The sequence below is a fragment of the Monodelphis domestica genome, chromosome 3 (assembly GCF_027887165.1).
Source record: "Monodelphis domestica isolate mMonDom1 chromosome 3, mMonDom1.pri, whole genome shotgun sequence".
Taxonomy (NCBI): Eukaryota; Metazoa; Chordata; class Mammalia; order Didelphimorphia; family Didelphidae; genus Monodelphis; species Monodelphis domestica.
In genome coordinates this window covers 492,981,769-493,005,399 of record NC_077229.1, presented here as the reverse complement: position 1 = coordinate 493,005,399, position 23,631 = coordinate 492,981,769, and the positions used below count along the sequence as shown (strand labels likewise).

Here is a 23,631-nt window from a genome sequence, read left to right as displayed (position 1 = left end):
TCTTACCAAAATGGCTGCTTCTGTATGGAAGAATGCTTTGAAAATTATTTGTTTCAAATAATCACCTGTGTTGTTTTTAGTTTTGTTAAAGTATGCATCCAAGCTTGGTTGTTATATTTTTTGGTTGTTGTTATAATGTTAACTATAATATATGTCCTCATTTAAACTGTTCTCCAATTAACTCTGCTTATAGAGATTGTTACATTTTTATACAACTAATATGTATAACATTTAATTTTAAAGTTCATAATTTTATATCTGCATCATAAATTAAAGAGATTATATTTTTAGCAGAATAGCCAAAATTTTAAATGGAAGCACCCTGTTTTCTTTTTGTTAAAATTCAATTTTAATTATTATAAAAATTATCTCAATGCATATTAATGTGGTACACTTAGAAATTGAATTAGGAAATCTTATTTTCCTGTGATGTAAAAGCCGCCATAATATAAGTTGTTCCCTTACCTAGATAAATAAATGGCCAATATTATTGGAGGCTATAAGCAGCAAGGGAAAAAAATGGAAGAAGTCTTTTATCCTAGTTTTTAGAGGGCATCAGCAGCTTGCTTTTATGAAAAAGTAACAGCTAAATGCACTGCAAATAATTTGCAGTAATCCAGTTCAGTGATTCATGTGTCTGCTTTAATGGGTCATAATTCAGGGTAAAGTAACTGAGTGCAGTCAGAGTGCAGACACTGCTTATGCCAGGGACAGTATCTCTTCATAAAACACACCTCAGCAGAAGCAGTTTGCCAGCCCCCTAATACCCTCTGATGTTTTGATGTCCTGCATATTTTTCCGATTAAGTTTTGAGTGCCATGTTTTTAGTTGTATTTCCACATTCATTATCCTCACGTAGACCCTTCAGCTGGTTTGCCATATATGATTATTTTTTTAATGATGCCTTTCTTTCCACTTCAGCAGTTTAATAATCTAGCACATGGCTGCTTCTCAGTACTCAGCATTCACCTCCCCAATACAGAGGAGGACATGTGCTTTGGCTTCAGAATTCCATTTGCAGTGTTAGAAATGCATATTCCCTATGGAACAACATTTGTTTGACATAACCATTTATTTTTATTACCTCTTTAAATATGTTTATCCAGAGTTATCAATAATCATAAATAACTGTATTCTTTTCTTGTTCTGTTTTTTTCTAACAGACAAAATTGCTTACCCAGTACATATTAAACCTCGGCAAGTATGATCAAAACTACGACATCAGAGACCGTACAAGATTTATTAGGCAGCTTATCGTTCCGAACGAGAAGAGTGGAGCCTTAAGTAAATATGCCAAAAAAATATTTTTGGCACAAAAGCCTGCCCCCTTGCTTGAATCGCCTTTCAAAGGTATGTCTTCCAGATTAATGGCAAAACCTGTATTTTGTAAAGAAATATACCATAATGTTCTATTTCTAATGCACTTAAGAATGCCACTTATAAATATAAATGATTAACTTGAAAAATATGTAGCAATATAATATGCCTTCTACTCACCTGCTTTTAGGACAAATTTTACTGTCATTCTGTTATAGATTCAGAATGATTCCAAAAACCCTGTTTGGACTTTTAATCAGGTGTGTTTAAAATTTGGTTTGAACAATAGCAAAAACTGTAGGCTTCTATAAGATATTAACTTCACCTCTGCTTAAATAGACATCTTTATCATGTAAAGAAAATGGATTCCCCCTTAAGAGTGAGGTTACTAGCGATTGCATTGTAGTATTTTTAAAAAATAATTATTTTGTAAAGGTAGAGTCTCTTAAGATTTGATTCCCTTTTTCAGAAAAAGCAGCAATTAAATATATACCAGTTTAAGTAATCACTACTTGGAAACACATTCCCATCTACCTCAATTTTTATATTGTTAATTATTTAATATTGTTTCCTCAAAAATGACCCTCCTCCCAAAAAAGAATTCTGTATTATTTTTTTAAAAAAGAAACAAACAAAAACATCAAACTATTAAAATTCTGGATGTGTTTGTACCAAGACATGTATATGGATTGTTTAACCATGCTGTCATTCTTAATATTCACAGTAAAGTAATTTTTAGAGAAGCTACATTTCAGAGCAACACCTCTAAACACACTGACTGATTAGCTTTTTTATTGACCATTATGGGGGAGATTATTGTAATCTATGGACTGAAATCAGTTTTTTGACCTATGAAGAGCTTCCTACTTTATATTTATTCCATGACATTTCAGGTAATATGCCAATTACCTTTAGCCCTGATTAGGATTGCTCTTTGTGATATAAAGTGCATCTTGTTTATTGTATATTTTCCTCTGTTGCTATTAGACAGGGATCATTTCCAGCTTGGGACCTTATCCCATACTCTGAACATTAAAGCCTCTGGGTACCTGGAGTTATCTAATTGGCCAGAGGTGGCGCCTGACCCATCAGTTCGAAATGTAGAGGTGATTGAGTCGGTAAGTTATCTTAAAGTAATTTTGGTCAAGCATTCCAATAATATTTCATTTTGAATATTTAAGACTTATTATGTTTAAAATTTGTATATATGTTTAATCTTCATAGACACTAAAGACTCAGTGTCTTGCTGACAATATACATATAAAATACTACTTAACTATAAAGTTAAAAAAATGAACATGATAATGTGTGTACCTTGAAAGGCATATTTAGTTGTGTGAAATTTGTTTCTGTGGTGTTCACATGCATTGAAATGATGTTTTTCCTTTTGTTTCATAAGCTTCATGTCAACATTTTCCTAAATTTTGTCCTGTGCCCTTCCAATAAAAACATATTTTTCTTGTACCTAATAAACTGTTGATTTCGCATAACAGAATGTTCCCAATGAAACCCAAATATGTACAAAGCTAATATTATATACTGATGTCCTTAGAGGACACAATGTCAAATTATTAATGTGCTTTTATGTTGCTTTTACATCATACAGTTTGTTTTTGTAAGACCTTCTGTACAAACCCTTGTCTTTTTTCCCTAAAAGCAAAACCAAATACATATATTTGACCTTTAATAAGGTCAAATGATTGATGTCCTAACTCAATAATAATAATACTTCCTTGCAGGAAATCAAGAAAACAGGCTCTCTAGCTATTACTAGAAATTAATTATATATAGCTAGTAAATTTTTTTTAAGTGGGTACTGAATCAGAGAAAAAAAGTTTCTTTATTTCAATCTAGAGGCTCAGGATTCAGATAGCCTATATTAATCTGCTCCTAAGTTTCCCACTTTTCTCAGACAATATAGAAGAAATATTGCTAGTAAGAGAAGGATATTTAGTTTAAGGATAAATTTCATAAATACTTGCTCATATTTATTTTCTCTATCATTTATCTCCCCAAAATAGTTGGAACTCTTCACCACTAGGGGAGGTTTTCAGAACTCAGTCTCTCAGGTCTGAAATAATGACTTCTGTCCTTCTCTGGTGTTGTCTCATGTTTTGCTTTGATTCATGTGGCTTCCCTCCAATGAATTCACAACAGCCTTTTTTGGCTATAGGTGCCATAGGTAGAGTAGAGAAGCTTTTTTAAACTAAATAATATTTGAATGGCTATGAAAACACTTTGTCCTTTAGAAACTCTCTGCTAGGCCTCTGGTAGTAGACCACTCCTACTGGAAATGTGAGTTTTCAACCATGAAACCCTCATTGCCACTAGCACAACAGAATTTTATACCGTGGAGGCATGTATTTTAGAGACTTTGAAATTTGTTTCTTCTGATGTAAAATCATCCTGTACAATTAGCATACAATTAACATTTACTCATAGGGAAAATCAGAAGGGATTAGAGTAGATTTTCAAAGGCAGCTGCTGCTTATTACTTGTGAGTATGTATATGTGTGTATTTGTTTAGAGAAAGTTCTAAACTGCTGATATAAATGTACATTAAGAGCTACATTTTAAAATAAACTTAAAAAACAAAGTTTTATGGGTCCAGCCTTTTTATATTACAGTAATTTCTGGAAATTATCCCCACCACCATCACCCAAACAAAAATAGTTTAACAAAACCATCCAATGATGTATCATCCTCTACCATCATCTACCAAATCTTTTTCCCCTGGAAAGTGAAAGGAGCTTCATCATTTTTTATTTTTGTCAAGATTAGTCACTATAGTTACCCCATATTTGGCTTAATTTGTGCCTCCTTCTACATTATTCTAGTCACATTTACTGTTTTCCTGTGTTGTTTATTTGACTCTACACCAATTCTTACAAATGTTCCCTTTTTTCAGCCAAATTCCTCATACTTGCCATCTCTTATGAAGAAATAATAATCAATTTATTCACATAACACAGTTGATTTAGTTATTCCTCAATTGAGAGGCATTCATTTTCAGGGTTGTTTTTATTACTGTTTTTGTCACCCTAGAAGGTATTCATAAAAATATTTTGGCATATATGTGTGTGTGTATATATATATATATATATAGCTTTTCTGTCTTCAATATTTTTAATATATATGCCTGGCACACAGCAGTTAACAGATTCTTTAGCCTTTTATTTAACGGATATGAAGAGTTTAATGAATTTTTTTTTTTACATAATTCCAAATTGTTTTCCAGAATGGTCAGAATTCTCAACTCCAGCAACAATGTATTAGCTTTAGTTTGCCTCTCTTCTCAAAGATGCATCAACATTAATTTTGTCTTTTGTCAACTTTGAGTCAGTGAATAGAATGCAGGGTTTGGAGCCAGGAAGTCAGTGTTAAAATCCTGTATCGGATACTTACTAACTGTGCAACCCTGCAAAAATCATTTGATCTCTATTTGCCTCATTTTTCTCATCTATAAAATAGGTGTAATAATAACATGTACCTCTCAGAGTGGTTGTTTGGATCAAACATGCTAATATTTGTGAACTTCCTAGCATACTATCTAACACATAATAAGTGTTTGTTCCCTTCCTTCTCATGCTTCTCACCAATTTCATCAACCTTGCCAATTTACGGAGTGAGATAAAGCCTCACAGTTCTGTTAATTTTGATTTCTTTTTTCATCTTGAGCTGTCTTTCATATAGTTGACTTTCACTGGGTGGCTTTCCAAGAGAACCTAGACTTATATGGGAAACTTGGAGGGGAAGAAGCATGGGTGCCACTGGGGTGTCATTGTATCTTTTCTGTCAGCCTCAAGGCAAGTGTTCAGCATGGAAGAAGGAACTGCCATTGAACTGGCAAAGCAAGGTTGGAGAAAAGTAGTATTCTGGAGGGGTTTATTCTTGATAATTTGTAATTTTCTCTTGAAAAATTTTTCTTCAAAACATTTGACTACTTATCTGGTAAAGAATGGCTTTTAGTCTTAAATATTTGTGTTAATTCCCTCAATTTTTTATCAGAGTTCATTGATATAGCAATTTTTAAAATATTGAAGGACAATTTTCTACCTCTTGAATTTTTATTTGGCCATGAAAAAGCTTTTTTGTTTTCTGTAGTCAAAATTATCTATTTTGTCTTTTATCATCCCCACTTAAAGAATTCTCTCTAGCCAGAATTGTGAAAAGTATCTCCTCCATTCTCCTAAAAATAAGCAAATATTAACACTATGTTACACTGCCATCTTCACACTAGAATAACAAATATCATAAAGCTGCATGGCAAACTCCCATATTTATCTTATTTTAGTGGTAATGCTGACACCAAACATCTGAAACTAGGAAATAAATGTGTATTTTAAATGAAAAGTGATATTTAAATTTGTTATAAGGAAAAATGCCTGACTCCAAAATAATTTTCTGTTTAAGGACTAAGTTAATGTAATTGAGAAATTAATATTTAATGAGTTTTTGGTCAGTTAACAGCTATCAAATGACCATTACTTCCTTAACAGAGTTGTTCTATTCTACCTCAAGCCCATATACTAGTAATTTCTTTAAGAATATTAACTCTGTGTAACATGCCCAGATATCAGAAGGCAAAGAAAAGGGTTTTCTTTCTCTGTCATCCTTTTCACATGAAGTATATTGGTAATCTTTCCCGTTATAGATGTGATTTTCCAATACTGCTCCTACACACAACTCTGATCTTTAAAATCCTGTAATGTTACTCACTTAGGGAACTTCCTCGGAAGCAAACACCAGTGTTCATGGGAAACAGCTCTCAAGTGCTAAAGACTTGCTAAGGAGCTGCTTCAGGCCCAAAGACAAGAATTTACCCAGAGCTAGTAGATGTCTGGAGGATAACATGAACCTAAGACTTGCTGACTCATTTAACCACCACATTGAGCTATTTTTGGCTCTGACTTAGCGGGGAATATGTTTAGTTTTAATCATTTGTTCCTAGATTATCTTGGTACTGTGGTATATAATGTTAATAATAATAATAGCTAACACTTATAATAACACTTATTATGTGCCAGGCATTGTGATAAGCACTTTACAGTTATTATTTCATTTGACCCTTACAACAATCTTAAGATGTAGGTGTTATTACCCCCATTTTACAGTTGAGGAGACTGAATTTCAACTGAAGTTAAGTGACTTGTCCAGGATCACACAGCTAGGATTATGTCTGTACCTCAATGTTTTTTCTTCCATTGTTATCTCATCTGACCAGTAAAACCAAATTGCCATAATTATACTTTTTTTAATTGAACTATTCTCCTATGAATCACTTTTGATTGGCATTTGAAGTACTCAGAGTACATGTCAATGGTAGAAACTATACTCAAAGTTGAATGTGGTCTCCAAAGCATGGCAAAACATCTGAAAGTTTCTTTGCAAAATTTCATATCACTTGGTGTAGAATTTGGTGCCATTTAATTATTTGTCTTTCTAATCTCAGACTTCTCTTAAACTTGTAGAATTAAAGACAAATTTAAGGATAAAAATATAAAATGAATTCATACATACATATAGGCATCCTTGTAGCTATGTGTATGTATGATGCATGTCTGCATATGTATCAATATGTGTCTGTAGTATTCATGAAAATCTGACATTTTCTTCCTACCCCGTCTCTCTATCCTCTCTAATGAAAAATCAAATTAGTGAACTTTGTGCAAATAATATCCTAGAAATTTTCGAAGTTGGTATCCATGCTTCATTATAATTTCTAGATTCAGAAACGTCTTATTGAGCTATTTTGATCCTTTTTTTTTTCCTCAAGGAGCATTAGTGTAACGAAAATTAAGAGTCTTTGCATTATAATGTTAATTGACCTACTAGTGTAAAACATTATTAATGTGAAATGGATGTTTGTAAGGAAAATGGGTTTTAAATGAACTGGATTCATGTTAAATAGTGTTTTGTTTTAAAATTAGGAACAAAATCTAATTACCTGGGGAATAACAGAAGCTTTAAATTATGCATTTTATTTCATAGATGCATTTTATGTTGTGATGCCATATTAGGTTTATAACCCAAAAATTTCTTTTGATTGATTTGGATTGGATTTTTTTGTTTGTTTTTTGTGGTTATTCTTGGCCTGCCTTTTGGATTTTTTTTTTAACTTTTAACTTTTTACTTCACATATCTCTTTGTTAAAGTAAAGAGTCTTCCTGAATTGCTCTCTCCTTTCTCCAATCCCTTAGAATTACACAACAAAAGCAAGCCATTTTTATATTATATTTTTGGAGGCATCTTAAATTCTTATAACTTATTTTTAGAATCCTCAGGTCCTTAGATTAGGACCCAAGATATAATGAAATGTTCTTCCTTGAGGACAATAGCTTGCAGTTCCTATTGGTGGACTTTTGTACCAATAAATATTAACAATAAATATCTATAAAAGTACTATTATTTTTAAGTTTTTCAAAGTGATTTACATATATAACTAATTTGTTTTGAAATCAATTTGATACAATAACCATCTTGAGATAGAGGAATCAGGCATTTTGTTTACTATACTGCTTTTTTTCAAAAATCCTTATGGGGAATGTTCTTTAGGTTTCAGAAAAAATGTCATTTACATTTCCTATAAAAATAAATTATTTTAGGATTAAAGTTTATTGTGAACCTCTTTATAGACAACTGCTGTCATTTTTTTTTTGAGTACAGAAACATATTTACAGAAAAGATAGCACTGATGAACAAAAGAGATATTATTATGATGTATTATATTAAAACTAAATAATTATACATAAATATCCTCATGATAGTGGTATTATTTTTGTTGCTGGCACTGCTGCTGCACAGTCATTTCGATTGTGTTCAAATCTTCATGACCCCGTTTGAAGTTTTCTTGGCAAAAATATTGGAGTTGTTTATCATTTCCTTCTCCAACTCATTCTACAGATGAGGAAACTGAGGCAAACATAGTGAAGTGACTTGCACAGGATTACTTAGCTAAGGCTTAGTTTTGAACACAAGTCTTCCTGATTTCAGGTTTGCCACTCTATATACTTTATTACCCAGCACCTATCTTTAAAAAATAGTTTCTAAGATGGAGTTGTAATTTAAGGATGATCTATGCCCTCACAATTACATAGATAACAACACTAAATTACCAAAATGATTGCAGTTTTGCACAAGATTAAGTATATAGAAACCAATGCATTAAAGTTAAATATATTCTAGACAACATAGAGCAGGAGTACTTCACTTTATTGTGTTCCGGACTTCTTTAGTAATCTGGTGAAATTTGTGGATTTCCTCTCAAAATGTTTTAAAATGTGTAAAATAAAATATGCAGGATTGCAAAGGAAATTAAGTATAGAAATACAATGATCAGTTTTTTAAAAAAAAAATTTAGAGACCTAGCTATATGACCCTGGGCGAGTCACTCAACCTTGATTGCTTAGCCCTTGCCACTCTTCTGACTTAGAACTGATACTTAGAAAGAAGGGGAAGGTTTAAAAAAAAAAGACTATAAGGATGTGGTGGAAGGGAGATTGGAATACTAAAGATGAGGACTGGAAGAAGTTGAGTGGCAATTGAGAGAGTAAAGGCTTCTGGGAGCACAAAACGGTTCTGAGGGGATTCTGAGGATCCTCTGGGTCTTCTGTCTTGGGACCTGAAGCTGTGAAGTCCAGTTTTGAGGGGCTGAAGGATTACTGAAGCCACCAGAAAGGATCCTGTTTCCTTCTCCAAAGTTGTTGCTTATTTCCCATCAAATATACAACTATTACTTCCCTCATCCTGAAGAAAGACATCTCAGTCCTCTGAGGGGTCACTGTTTGGACTCTCAAAGAAGGACACAACCCTTGACCCTCCCTGCCTCCTTGAACAATTTTCTACATTTTCTCTTAGGACAAACTAGTGATTAAGTTCTAGAAAGAGTATATTTAGCTGGGAAGGGGTGGAGACGTTTATTGGGCACTGTTACAGGCCCAGTAGATTACGGACCACATAGCATCTTGGTAGGGCCACCTAATCCCTCTCCCCTTAGCCAATTCACTTAAACCCCATCAATAAAGTCTTCTGTAGCAGTCAGATACTTGTGTGGGCCTTTCAGTATCATTAGGTAGAATTACCTCAAAAACTAGGGATTGGTCTCACAAAGGGCACCTGAGATCATTCCCTCTTTGGTAAGGCCCTGATCAAGGCCTGCCACTAATCCTCATTGGGGAAAAGGCATAGAAACCCTCCACTAGTGGGGCTGACTAGGGAGAGTGACATCCCTCAGCCATTTCCTCAAGGGGCATCAAGTGATAGCTGATAGCCTGTTATCACGTGAGTGAGAGAGAAGGAACTGCCATTCATTCTTACATAGGCTTTCCCTCACACCCTGTTCCTGCTCCCAGAATCCACCCAAAATCTCACTGGTATACCACCATATCCATTTTTTACAAGACAAAATAAATGTTTAAACAAAACAAGATGAGTAGTCTCCTGGTTTGAGGGTTTCAGGCTTCCATGAGGAATCCCAGTGGAGAAAGGAACGGTAGGATTCCTACTGGAGGCAAACCTACAGACTTGGGGGAACCCCTTTCCCCCACCAGCACCATACCAACATTCTTCATCTTCCAACAAGCCAAGCAGCTTTTGGACTGGAGTCCTGGCCCCTTTGTGGTGACTTCTTTTGGCCAGCATTTTGCAGTTTCTTATAGGGAGCTTACCCCATTTTCTAAAGATGGAAACTGAGAATCTGAGAGGTTGCCCGAAATCAATTGGTGAAGCTGGGGCAAAAAGCAAACTCAGATCTTCTGTCTTTGATTCCCAGGGTTCCCTTAGCATCATTTAGGAATAACTCACCCCCCCCCCCCTTAATCCAAACTTTTCCTTTATCTAACAGTATCTGTTTTTGATAGACCTTCCCCCACACCCCCACAAAGCTAAAGTAGAGATTGATCTGATTAAAAGAGACAAGGAAGGAAATTACATTCTGTTAAAGGGTACTATAAACAATGAAATAACATCATTACTAAACATTTATGCATAAAATGGCAGAGCATCTAGATTTCTAAAGGAAACATTAAAAGAGTTCAAGGAGGAAATAGATAGTAGTACCATATTAGTGGGGGATCTCAACCTTCCCCATTCAGAACTAGATAAATCAAACTGAAAAATAACTTAAGAAAGACGTAAGAGAAGTGAATGAAATGCTAGAAAAATTAGAGTTAATAGACATCTAGAGAAAACTGAATAGTAATAAAAATGAATATGCCGCCTTCTCAGCAGTACATGGTACATATACAAAAAAAGACACCACCCCTTCTACCCCATTCCCTCCCCCCCCAGCCTGGTCTAATATGTTTTCCAACCTTTTTTTTTTTTTAAATGAAGGACACAAAACATTTATTAAGCAACTCCTGTGGGCCAAACACTTTAGTTTTACCAAGCACTAAACATTTTGTTTTATCCTCATGTCAAACCTGGGAAATAGATGTGATTATTATTATTATCATTATTATTTCCATTTTATAGTTGAGAAGAAACTAAGACAGATAGATATGATGTGACTTACTGTGGTTCACAGAGAGAGGAAGTGTCTGGATCTGGATTTGAACTCAGATCTTCCTGATTCCTGGTCCTTAACATCTGACTGCTTCATACTTTTGAAAATAAAATGTGCAGGGGATAATGTATCTTTGTATGTTTATTTTTTTCAGCAAGTCAAGGTGTACTGTATTGTACTTCGTATATCACTTGTGTTAGACTATGTGGGACTGCTCGCTGCCACATTTAATGACCCTGCATTGATGTATATCAACAGCTTTTTTTAGATGGCCTTTGTTTCCCTTCTCTGCCAGTGACCATTTCTCCCTGCTGTCAATATTCATACCTTTTAACAGCTTCTAATCTGCCTTGAGTAACTAAACTTGTTAGAATTGTGTAGAGTATAAAGCAAACTTACCGAATTGGAGACCATCTGCTTTAGGGATAAAGACAGGGATTTTTCTTCATGGGCTTTGGTGGCATCTATTTAATTCATATAGAGGCCTTTTTCAATAGCTTCCATGTTCATAGCTGTATTCTTAATGGAAGCATTTGCCAGAAGTATCCCAGGTAAAGGAAAATTACTATTACATTTTTTTTTTTGCAGGCAAAGGAATGGACATCAGTATCTGGAAAAGCAAAGAAAGTGAAACCTGATGAAAAGTTTTATTCAGAGTCTGAAGAGGATGCTTCTGATGATAGCAGTGACAGTGGTATGGTTGTCATTTGTCATCCTCTAATGTTCATTCTACAGCATTGACCATTAGAATAGCAAGAACTCCAGATGTCTGCTTATTGGGATGTTGAATAAATTGTTATGGGATATGCCTGTATTGGGGCTTATCAAATGTCTTTTATGCTTGCCTAAGTCATTAAAATTGTTCTAAAGTGTACAAATAATTATTTTTCAAGGAAATCAAGCACTAAAAGAAACTGAGGTGTAGGGGGAAGAGCTCCAGACTGAGCCCCTATAGTCTTAGATTCTGGTTTTGTCTTTGCTTTTCTTACTCTCTTTCATATTTCTATTTAGGGATTTTCCTCTGTTTTCTAAAGAACTAGGACCTTCCTCTGTAGTATCTCTTGCTTGAGATCTTTACTTTTCTGCCTTTCCTTTTTCTATCAAAAACTTGCCTTTTTTTGTATGCCATTGGTAATATAGTGCTTTGTATGTAATAAGCACTCAATAAATATTGGGTTGAATCAAATTTAATTGATAAATTAATCTACTTGCATTTTAACATGAAAATCTAGTGACAATGCCTTAACCCAATGGAATAATTCTGGTAACAGTTTTAGACACCATGGAAGGCCAATAGAAATGCAATAGATATTTTTCACTAACAGATCTTTCAATAGTCCTTATAAAGAAATAGATGCTTTCATGAGCTGATGGAATCAAAACCCAAACCAAAAGCAATCCACCTCACACATTCACACATAAGATGCTATGCCTTTCTGAACTTTAGTAGGCTTGTCTCCAGACAGAGGATGCACAGGTTTCTGCCAGGTGCCCCCTCTACCCTTCTCCGCCTCAAGGTAGGACCTGTTGGGCTTATGTTCTAAGAATCCAGAGCACTACTTCCTCTCCTTTAAAATGAAGGGTACAGAAAAGGAATGTTGTTTTTTATTTTTCTCAGAGAGTGAGACTGGAAGTGAAAGTGATGATGAAGAAAATGAAGAAGCTGGTAGTGATGAGAGTAGTGAATACTCTTCTGATGAGAGTGACAGTGAATCAGACAACAAAAATCAATTAGCCAAGTGCAAATCTAAAACAACAGAAGAAAGGTAAATATACAATTTGTCATATGTTTTAAAAACCGACATTTGTGTTGATATTCCTCCCAGACTAATATTTCCCCATAATTTAGAAAGTAAATAAAGTGATGTGGTTATTGCATTTGTGTGAATTAATGTATGATAGTAGCGGGCCATATTTAGCTGCTATAATGCTTAGATTTCATTTTTAACTTGAGCAGATCTTGGGGGTTGTATTTGGAAAATCGGTATAACCTTGGGAGGCTGAGTTAAGTGATCAAGCAGTAGGTGTGAAACACTTAATTACCTTTTGTAGCAATTTTGCTGAGGGCTAAAATTAAATCCTTCAACACTTTGCCATTATGTAACTAAGACAATTGATTTTTCTAAATAATGTTATATTAAAAAGATTATGATCCAAATATTAGAGTCAAGGGCTGTGAAGGGAGACGGTCAGAAGATATTTAAGTGTTAGCGCTTTTTAAGATTGCCCATTATCAACAACATTATCATGTATTAAAGTATCATTAAAATTTTGAGTAATTGGGGCTAATCCCCTGGATTGTACGAATCTGTTTCCTGCATTGCTGTCAGCAAGTGGCCTCTGCAGACATGATCACCCTTTTCTCTGCTGCCAGCTCACTTGATGAGTTTGCAGCTCAGCTCAGTCGTGGCTGACAGCACTGATTGGGGCGCAGTACGCACTCTGCTCCTTTTATTACAGACAGTAATTAAAGCAGCTCGCCCTGCCACTTCCATAACAAACACAGCATAATGCCCTAATTATGACTTTATTAATTTAAGTCAGGATTTAATGATTTTAAAAGTGATTTATATTGTTTTTCCTGTTCAGAACAAATGAAATCTGTAGGTTAAATTAATACAGGCTTTTCATCATTGCAAAGTTAAAAAGCTAGTTACCAGTAAATTCTTTTCATTAGATTAACATCTGAAACTCTAAGCAGTAAGGTAAACAATAATTACCCATCAAAATTGAGTGATGCATAATAAAATACTACTTTTGTCTTGAAAGTCTTATCTTAAAAACAGGAGTTAAATATATTCAAAATTATTCACTTGTTGAAACAAAGGAGTAATATTCATCTCATAATTGCTTTCCCTTAACAGGAATTTTCCCCTTTGACTAGTAATGTATTTCAAGTGTTAAAATTGTTTCATGTACTATTTTTCAGTGTTACATCTGCTTATACTTTCATAGCACAATAGAATTTTCAGATGCTTTTCAGTATTTCTTTAAAGTTTATAAATGCATACAAAGTATTTTCCACAAAAATAACCTATTCTCTTAAGGTATGTTTCAATCTGAAAAAAATAGTTTCTTTTACAAGAAGAAATATTTGCTTAAAGTTATCACTTTAAGCATGTAAATAAGAATTTTTTTAATTATTGGTTTTTTTTTTAAAATATACCCCAAAACATAAAGAATTCTGATTTTTCTTTCTTTGTTCAAAATATGTATGTGTGTATATATATATATATATATATTTCAGCTTTCATTTATAGGATGTACATTCTCTATGATTATATCATGGTTCTTTTTAAGAAAAATATTATTACATTTGCTCCACAGAAGTCAGTTGCAGGAAATAAATGATATCCTTTCCAACTTAGTTTTCACACATTTCCTGAAGTTTTTAAAGTTTTCGTTCTCCTTCTTGCAAGAAATACAGTATTAATAAGTTTTGAATCATTTGTGTCTGGTAAGGAGGCAAAATACACTAGGGGCTTGTGGTTGCCTCTTCATCTACCTTTTTTAGACCTCAGGATCAAATACTTTGGCATAAACATTGCTGATTGAGGAATTTATATTTAGTTATCTTCTTCCAATTACTAGTCTGAGGTAGATGTAAATCAGTATCTGGTTGGGCCAAGATCTAATCACCTATATTATTTCCCTATTTTATAATTTCTTTAAAATCACACATAAGCAAATGTATATATACACAGAGGTATATTTAGAGGTATGTTTATGCATATAATACTTAAATTTAAACACAGACTAATTTTTTAGGTTTACCATTTCAGAATCAAAACTTAAATATTTAAAGTTATTACAGATATCAGTAAATGCATTTTTCTAGTAAACTTAGTAAATTTAGTTTCAATAGCCATTAATTATTTTTACACTGTTATTGATGACATTGTTTAGTGTTATTTTATGACCTTTTCTAGCTATCCTGTTTGAAGTGTATGTGAGTTTTAATGTAATTGATGAGTTTATGGATAATGATTTCCCCAGTGATAGATAATGCCATCTATATTGTCATCCATTAATATGTTCTGAAGTTTTGAACAACCTTGAAATATCTTTTCACATACTATAGGGTACAAATGACGCTGATTTAGTTAAGGTTCTTTTAAATTTGTATTCATAGTGAATTCACAGGAGCATTTTACAAACCTGTTTAATTTCAACAACAAATTGATGTCACTCTTTGTCTTACAGTGATCCTGATGAGAAGACAAACTCCAAATTGCAATCATCTGATGCTTCTGATTCTGAATCTAGTTCAATAGAGGAAAGTTCTTCAGACTCTGAATCAGACACAGAAAGTGACTATGAATCCAAAAAAATAAGTCAGGTGAGATTTTTGTGGAATAGATTTATTTTTGGATATGAATATTCTTACAAATCTTTTGCTTATTTTTCTTAGGAATAAATGCATTTAAAATTATTGGAAAACTTTAAAATTCAAGGAGAAAAATTCTACTTAACTTTTTATCTGAGATTTTATGTACTATAGGACCTCACATTATATTGAATTAAACCACATTTAATGTCCAAAAAAATACATTTATACCTGTAATTTGCCTTCCCATTTGCTTTCTTTTTTTCTTTTTCTTTTTTTTCACACCCTTACCTTCCATCTTGGAGTCAATACTGTGTATTGGCTCCAAGGCAGAAGAGTGGTAAGGGCTAGGCAATGGGGGTTAAGTGACTTACCCAGGGTCACACAGCTGGGAAGTGTCTGAGGTCAGATTTGAACCTAGGACCTCCCGACTCTAGGCCTAATTCTCAATCCACTGAGCTACCCAGGTGCCCCTTCCATTTTGCTTTCTTCATAAGCCAATCCAGCCAGCTTTCTTGACCTATGAGTTCATTGATAGTAATGACCTTGAAATGGAAGAAACTACCAGTTCACACCAGCACTTTCTCAGGGTCTCATAGTCAATATCTGGCCAAGGTTCTTGAATCCAGTTTTTTCTGTCTTCAAAGCCTTCCTACTTTTTATGCTAAGTTCTTGGTTACCAAATTCAGGTGGAGGAAGAACTCTACTTAGGTCTGTTTCTTTGGTTCACCTCAGCCTCCCCCCACTGAACTTGAAGATAGTGCTCACTGTTGATAATTTTATGATCTCACTACAGACAAGGTATTGAGGGATATATGGATTGAAATACTAAACAGAAAAAGTGTGAATTTTTATATGTTATCCAAAAAAAGAATGCTAACTCAAATTTTTGATAGAAATGCTTTAAGTATTTCATTTTTAAAAGCTTTAAAATATCTTCTAATCAGATAAAGATGTTAAAATAGAAAGCTGAGTATCAGTATAAAATTTTCAGACACAAGAAAAATTTTCTCTTCCTTCACTATCTTGCCCTCTGCTATGCAGAGATAATATCAGTAATACTATACTTCAAATGCTGCCAAATAACCCGTGTTACTCAAAAAATTGAAAATTAGTTAAATGTATTGACTATTGGTCTTAGTCTCAGTTTGCTCCAACTTTTTTCATTTAGCTTATTTCATTCACTTGGAATTTATTTGGTATCCTAACTCATCATACCAAATTGCAAGGAAAAAAAAGTTTAAAAATTTAAAAATTATTGCAAATACTCCAATTCACATTAAATACTACTCAGTTGTTTGGGAAATGATGAGCTGAAAAGAATAACTAAATAGTTAATATTAAATGCATATATTTTAACTGAGTTTTTGCTAAATGGTTTTCTTGACAGTGGGTATGTATTTTTTAGCATATGAAATTTTCCCATAGTTGATTTGATATTAAATAGGTTTCTCTTGTATTAACATTTTGGTGCTTCATACAAGTTATCTGTTAATACTTGATATCCAAACTGTATTATCTTGATTAATGAAGATGAGGAGAAAGTATAGGAAGATTAAAGTGAAGAGATGTGCTCTTTATGGTGCATAACTATGTAATGTATGATTTGTTTCTTCTTTGGCAAAGAAGTTTGTAAAGATAATTTGATAGGTGAAAGGATACAAAGAAAATTTGAGTGCTACATTCATCCCTTGTCTTTTTGCATCTCATAATCAAAAAAATTATTGAGCAAGAGTTATTAAACTAAGGCCAACTGAGTTCCCAATTACTATATAAAAAGATTCCCTTTTTTAATGAACATCATCTTTGCCTATTTTAACTAGATAAAACTTCTTTTAAAATCTCACAAAGTGTAATTTCTTCATTCCCTAATCCCTCTTCCCTCTCTCTTCTATTATGTCTTTGGAGAAGTTACTAATATTTGGTATTTTCTCTCAGAGGGATTTGGAGTGTAAATCACTTTTACAAATTTTGTCTTTAAAAAGATTTATTTGGATATTTGTCAAATGGGGTAAACTTGCTATTATGGCTAATTGCTCACCCAATAATCACAATTAAGGCAGAAGTTTGATATTTTCATCTCATTTGACATTTAATTTGACAATTAATTAATAAGAATATAGAAAATTTATATACTTATAATTTTCTAATTCCTGAAATCCTTTTTTCTCAAAGCTGCATATTCTATTTGCCTCTGAGATTGTGGATTCAGGGGAAATAAGCATGAGAATGGAACCTTAGAGTACTTCTGGAAGTTTGGGTCACTCCATAGATGTATTTTGAAATCCTTAATTCAATTGATAGTCCTCTTCAGTTAGGAGGTATGATCTTCTGGCTATGTCAAGTAGTTTCCTATAATGATATTGCCCATACCCACCTCATAATGTTGTGAGGATTAAATGAAATATCATATAAAAATAGATTACAATTAAATATAGGCATAGGCACAGATCAGGAAAACTTTCCCGGCTCATCTTAATTCTAGTGCCTTTCCTTTTTAAATTATTTCTTATTTATACCGTATATATCTTATTTGTTTATATTTGTTTATTGTCTCCCCTTTTAGACTATAAGATTTGGGAGGTTAAGGACTGTCTTTTACCTCCTTTTTTATCACCAGCACTTAGCACAGTGCCTGGCACATAATAGACACATAATAAATGATAATTGACTCATTGACTTAAGGTAAAAAGGGGAGGGTTGGAAAGCCCTGCCCTCAAGGAACTTATAATCTATGTAGGGGTCTTCATGTGACATATATAATTATATCAAGATTGTATACAAAACAAGATAATTTTAGGAGAGAGCACTGGGGAGATCAAGAACAGCTTCTTGCCAAAAAGGTACTTGTAGCTGAATCTTAAAGGAAATAAGGTGGAGATAAGCCAGGATTATATTCTAATGAAGGCAACTAGAGAAAATGCATAGAAATGAGAGATATAGTGTCACAGATGAGGAACAGTAAACTGTCCAATTTATCTGAACTGTAGAATGCAGGAAAATTATATACATGTGGTGAGATTAGGAAGGAAGTTTGTAACCAGGTAAAAGGGCTTTAAATGTCATGGGAGTCTATATTTTTGTCCTTGAGGCAGTAGGAAGACCCTGAATTTTATAGAGCAGAGTAGTGACATGGTGAGATCTGTACTTTAGGAAGATAATTTTGGAAGCTATGCAGAGTGGGAAGAGCTTTTTAGATAGGGAGACTAATTAGGAGGCCATTGCGGTAGTCTTGGTGACAGGTCATAATTGGGAATTGCAAAGATGTCATTTTTGGAATGTTATGGAGATAGAATTGACAAATTTGGCAACTGATTGACTATGTGAGATCAAGGAATTTAAGAGTTAAAGATTTATCCCTGGTTTGAGAGCCTGTGATATTAAAAGAATGATGATGCCTTTGATCAGAAATAAGGAAGGTCACAAGGGGGTGAGAGAAAGACTCTGAGTTCTCTTTTGCCATATATTAACCTTGAAACCTCTGTGGAACATCCAGTTAGAAACTGGTGATGCTAGAAATAAGGATCTAGGAGTCATTGACAGAGAAATGACTATTAAATCCAAGGGGGTTGAATCATCTAGTGAACGTGTACAGAGAAAAGAGATGAAGATGCAGGACACAGCCTGGGGATAGACCTACAGATAATGGTAGGCTATAGAGGAAGGTCAAGAAATGGGGACTGAGAAAGAGTAGTCAGATTTGAAGAGAGCCAGGATTGAGGAGTGCTACAAAAAAACATAGAAGCTTTCGAGGCTATGAGTATGGACAGCTTAAAAAGTTTGGCCATGAAATGGGAGGAGCGTCATAGCCTGATAACCCACGTGAATGGTATGCTCTCTATTGTTGCTCAGTCATGTCCAACTCTCCGAAGCCCCGTGGACCATAGCACGCCAGTCCTTCTCTCCTCCACTAATTTCCCAAGTCTGTTCATGCTCATGGTCATTGCTTTTATGATACTCTCCATCTCATCTTTGGCTATCTCCCTCCCCTTTGGGGTAGGGTTGGCTTCAATCTTTGCCAACATCAGGGGCTTTTCCAATGTGTCTTTTCTTCTTATGTGGCCAGAGTAATGAAGCTTCTGCTTGACTTTCCAATGAAATGTCTGAATTAATTTCCTTAAATTTTGTATAATTTAATTTTCCTTGCTGTCCAAGGAGCTCTCAAAAGGTTTCTCTAGCACCACAATTCAAAAGTGTTGATTCTGCAGGGCTCAGCTTTCCATTGGTAGGGTCTAGTGAATGTTTTTCAAAGATGTGGGAGATTGAGGTATATTTGTAGACAACAGAGAAGGAGACAGTAGATAGGAAGAATTTAAAGATTGAGAGAAAGGAAGAATGGATTGAGGGATCAGTCTGCTGGATAAAAGGAGAAGGAACGGGATCAAGAGCACAAGTAGAAGTGTTGGCCTTAATGAGGAAGAGTCTACTTCATTATCAGAGATTGGAGTAAAGAAGGAGAGTGGGAAATGATACCAAAGGGATGAGGAGTGTTGGGGTAGCCAGTAAAGTATGAGATGAGGTGAAGTGAGGTATTCAGCTAAAAAGGGAATGTAATAGTAGATGTGGAAGGTTTGAGAAGAGGGAAATGGGGTTAAGTTGAAGAGAAAAGTCTATGTGGGGAAAAGGATAGCAATTAAGAATGAGGCCGGGGTCAGCTGGGTAACCCAGTGGATTGAGAGTCAGGCCCAGAGATGGGATATCCTGCATTCAAATGTGGCCTCAGACACTTCCTAGCTGTGTGACCCCCCATTGCCTAGCCCTTACCATTCTTCTGCCTTGAAACCAACACATAGTATTGATTCTAAGACGGAAGGGAAGGGGTTAAAAAAGAATGAGTAAAAGAGTTGGTTACTTTAGTGAAGTGACAGCCAAATTCAAATTGAATTAGCATTATTTTAAGTAGGCTTGCCTTTTTGGTTATGTGACTTCCTCTAATTCCAGTCAGCACATAAGTGGAAGTAGAGGGTATAAATTGTTGTATTATTTACGCATATAATCTACTTTCTTGCCATCTCTCAATTCATGATTCTGTATCACCCATCTATCTCTAAGTCTTGCACAGGCTATTTCCCAAGTCTGGAATGCACTTGCTTCTCACCAACTCCTAGAAACCTTAGTTTCCTCCAAATCTCAGCTTATGTCACCTTATACATGATGCCTCTCGTGGATGTCCTGGTTGCTAGAGCCTCCCCACTACTGCCCATTATGTATTTACACATACACACACACACACTGCATTATGAATAAAATAAATGTATGTATGTTGTTATGCATATATCTCTATATTGCATATTATACCTAAAACTTATATTTATTTATCACAATCCTCTTATTATATCTTATATATGTAGTCTCCTTCACTACAGAGATTGTTATCTTTTTCTTTGTATACCAAGTATGTAGTGCAGTGTTTTGCATATAGTATAACTTTAATAAATGTTTGTTGATTGATAATTTATGTATTTTGTAAATAGATTATAATTTACTTACAAAGTAAAACTACATGTGAATGATGCTTTATTCTTTTTGAAGTGTTTTGCATATGTTTAATTCATTCATTTAAGTTAGAATTTTTTCTTAACAGTTTAACTGCTTTCCTTTGTAAAAGGGTCAGCAGAAAAATCAGTGTTGGCAAGAAGAGATTCACATTTATATCACTTTACCTGATATCTCCTGATATAATTATATTATGTTTTATTCTTTGTTAAAATTATGAACAGAACAGATGGTGAAGGTTATGTTTAAATTAATGTCTTTTAAAAAGCTTTCCTTCTTTGCTAGAAATAGTACCCATCTTCATGTTAGTCCTTTATTCACACATTTAACTGAAATACTGTTTTTAAAACTATATTATTATTTTACTATATTATATTTTAACTGTACATGCAAAGTAATCAAGTCATAATTAAACTATCCACCACTGATACTTAAGATCAGAGGTATCAGATACAGTTGACAAACATTCTAAGTGTGGCCCAAAATCATATTAAAATGTAATTGGGAAACAATGTAACAAAGTAAATAAAAATACAATAAAACATAGGTAAAATTATGTTTTAAATTAAACCAGAATACAGCCTATATGGACCTTTATGTATGATTTAGTGGCCCTCATTTCCATTTGCATTTGACAATACTCTTTTCGATAACACTGGTGAAATAATAATGAAGCTTTTTCTATAAAGAGATTTTTTATTCCTTAATTTGCATGTCTTTTCAGTGTTCTAGATAGGGGGTTTTCATATGAAATCTGTTATAGATGTCATTTTGTAAAGAGCAAAAACCATCTTGAAATAATTTAATGTTTATCCAGTTGAAAAAAGTATCTTACTTTCAGACTTTAAAAACTTGTATTGTTACTGAAATTCATAGGAACCTGCAAATAACTGACTTCACATTATTATGTTGTTAACATTTAACAATAATCTGTCTTCTAATCATCAAAACAATTAAATGCCATTTTGAATACATGGCGGCATTATAGGCATGATTACCAGCAACCATCATCATCACAGATTGGAGGCCTATTGGATAAATATCACCATGCTAACCCAGTTGAAAATGTATATACAGAAATTGGTCCTTTACTTGTTCTCCTTCCTTTATAAGTTTTTAAGATAGAAGTTTTAGATGACTAACCTTAACATGGCCTAAAGATCTAACAAAAGGAAAATTATCATTGATAAAAGTAGATTAGTTCTGTGTCTGTGATACAAAAAGATCATATATAGAAAGATTGGGTAAATTTTTCTGGGAGGCTTTTATTCAGATGTTTTTTCGTTATGTTTGAAGAACAATTTTATAAAAGGGTTAATGATTTCTTTGACAATTACACAGATCCTGTGGATTTTGAAGACTAGATTTTTATTGTAACTATTTTTAGACATTCTTTAAATTGGATACACAGTAACTGAGATTTTTTGCTGAATTTTAACAAATGGAAATTGCTTTGAAGTTCATGGTATATTCTGGTTTAAAATTTAATATTAATTTTATCAGCTTTATATACTTTGCATGGAAGCTTGAGATTTACTAGGTTGCTTTGACTTGTAACTCTGAAAATATTTCATGCAAATATTTGCTTCAAAATATCTTGCCTTCTAACACTAAATATTAGCAGTGAATTATTCCAGGTTTCAATGTTGACTTTTGATTTACTGAACTCAGCATAATATTTATCCCATTTTGTAATTTCTAATTAAAAACTTTTTATGGTATCTTCTTCATGTGAAGTACATTGACTTTTTGTCATGTCATATCTATGTATCCTTTTGACTGCCTTTATTAGAATAAAAATGAGTGTTGAGATTAGGCAAAAATATTTACAGATGTAATACACATTTTGATTTGTGTTCCTATTTGAAACTAGATAGCTGTTTTAAAGGCTTGTTCTCTCCTCACCATACCCCACCAGCCAATAACTTGGGATGCTTTTAAGCAGAGAATTTGATATCATAGATTTATGCCTTTGTATTGAATTTAAAAATCTGGGTGCTTCAAAGTGCTCAGATGTAATCGAGTATCATAGAAACAAAATGCAGATTTGAGGAAGAACCACTGGTAGCCAGATATTTTTGTGCTAAGATTTTAGGAGCAGTTCCCACTGCCCTTACACAAGTTTAATACAGTCGCTCAGCTGTTAAAAACCTAATCCCATATTTTAAAAAAAAATACAAAAACAAATTGTCTTATCTTTCTGCCTGATCTCTTTTCAAGTGCTAACACAATGGAAACAGTGGGTGATCTGTCAATGCGTTTGGTTTGTCAATGATGGTTTTATATAAACATTGGTGGGGTAAGAAATAAAATTCACACAGTAAAATATGATTTCATCTGCCTTTTCTCTGCAGCTCTGTGGCTCAGGCTGCGGTGTGAAATTCTCATTTTACACACTTTGCAGGCGGAGCACATGAATTATGCATTGAGCAAGAGAAATCTCCTGCTTCAACTCCTATATGCATTTACCCAGGTTCTGTCTCTATTACCAAGATGAATTGCAAATGGAGGAATGTTGGATGGAATATGGCTCTTAACTTCTTTGTTTAGAATTCAGATTTTTCTTTTCATAGTAAATGCTTTGAATAAGAAAATGTTTTGATTTTTAAATTTTTATAGATAAACAATGAAATATAATGTAAGGAAAATGCCAGGCATATCACAAGCTTTTTATAGCTTTGATTTGGAATGCAAGGCTTTTTCAATTCATCAGAAATGACCATTATCTGTTGCTAATGTTGTATTTCAGTCACTGTTATTTGCTCTTCCCAGAAAGTCAATGAATTTTTGTCCTTTTGAGCTCTTTTTTCTTTTTCTTTTAAGTTCTAATAAGAGCTTATGCTGATTTCATATGTGGCTTTGTTCTGTTTTTGTATATGATGTGATGTATATTTAGTAGATATTGTTATATATTCTTAGCTGTGGAATAGGATATAAGATATAGACTTTACCTTGATCCTGATTTGATGGGTTGTTAATTTTTCAG

The 23,631-nt window shown here is 33.7% G+C and overlaps 1 protein-coding gene across 9 annotated transcripts in view; it reads left to right on the top strand.

Annotated features, from left to right (window-relative positions):
* Positions 1–23,631, top strand: part of AP3B1 (adaptor related protein complex 3 subunit beta 1) — a 359,745-nt gene that overhangs the window by 241,605 nt on the left and 94,509 nt on the right. For all 9 annotated transcript variants that reach the window (XM_001367618.4, XM_007486440.3, XM_056824793.1 and 6 more), the window contains 5 exons: positions 1,164–1,350; positions 2,305–2,435; positions 11,411–11,516; positions 12,441–12,588; positions 15,026–15,161. In XM_001367618.4, the coding sequence (XP_001367655.1) occupies positions 1,164–1,350; positions 2,305–2,435; positions 11,411–11,516; positions 12,441–12,588; positions 15,026–15,161 (708 nt within the window). The remainder of the gene's footprint in view (positions 1–1,163; positions 1,351–2,304; positions 2,436–11,410; positions 11,517–12,440; positions 12,589–15,025; positions 15,162–23,631) is intronic.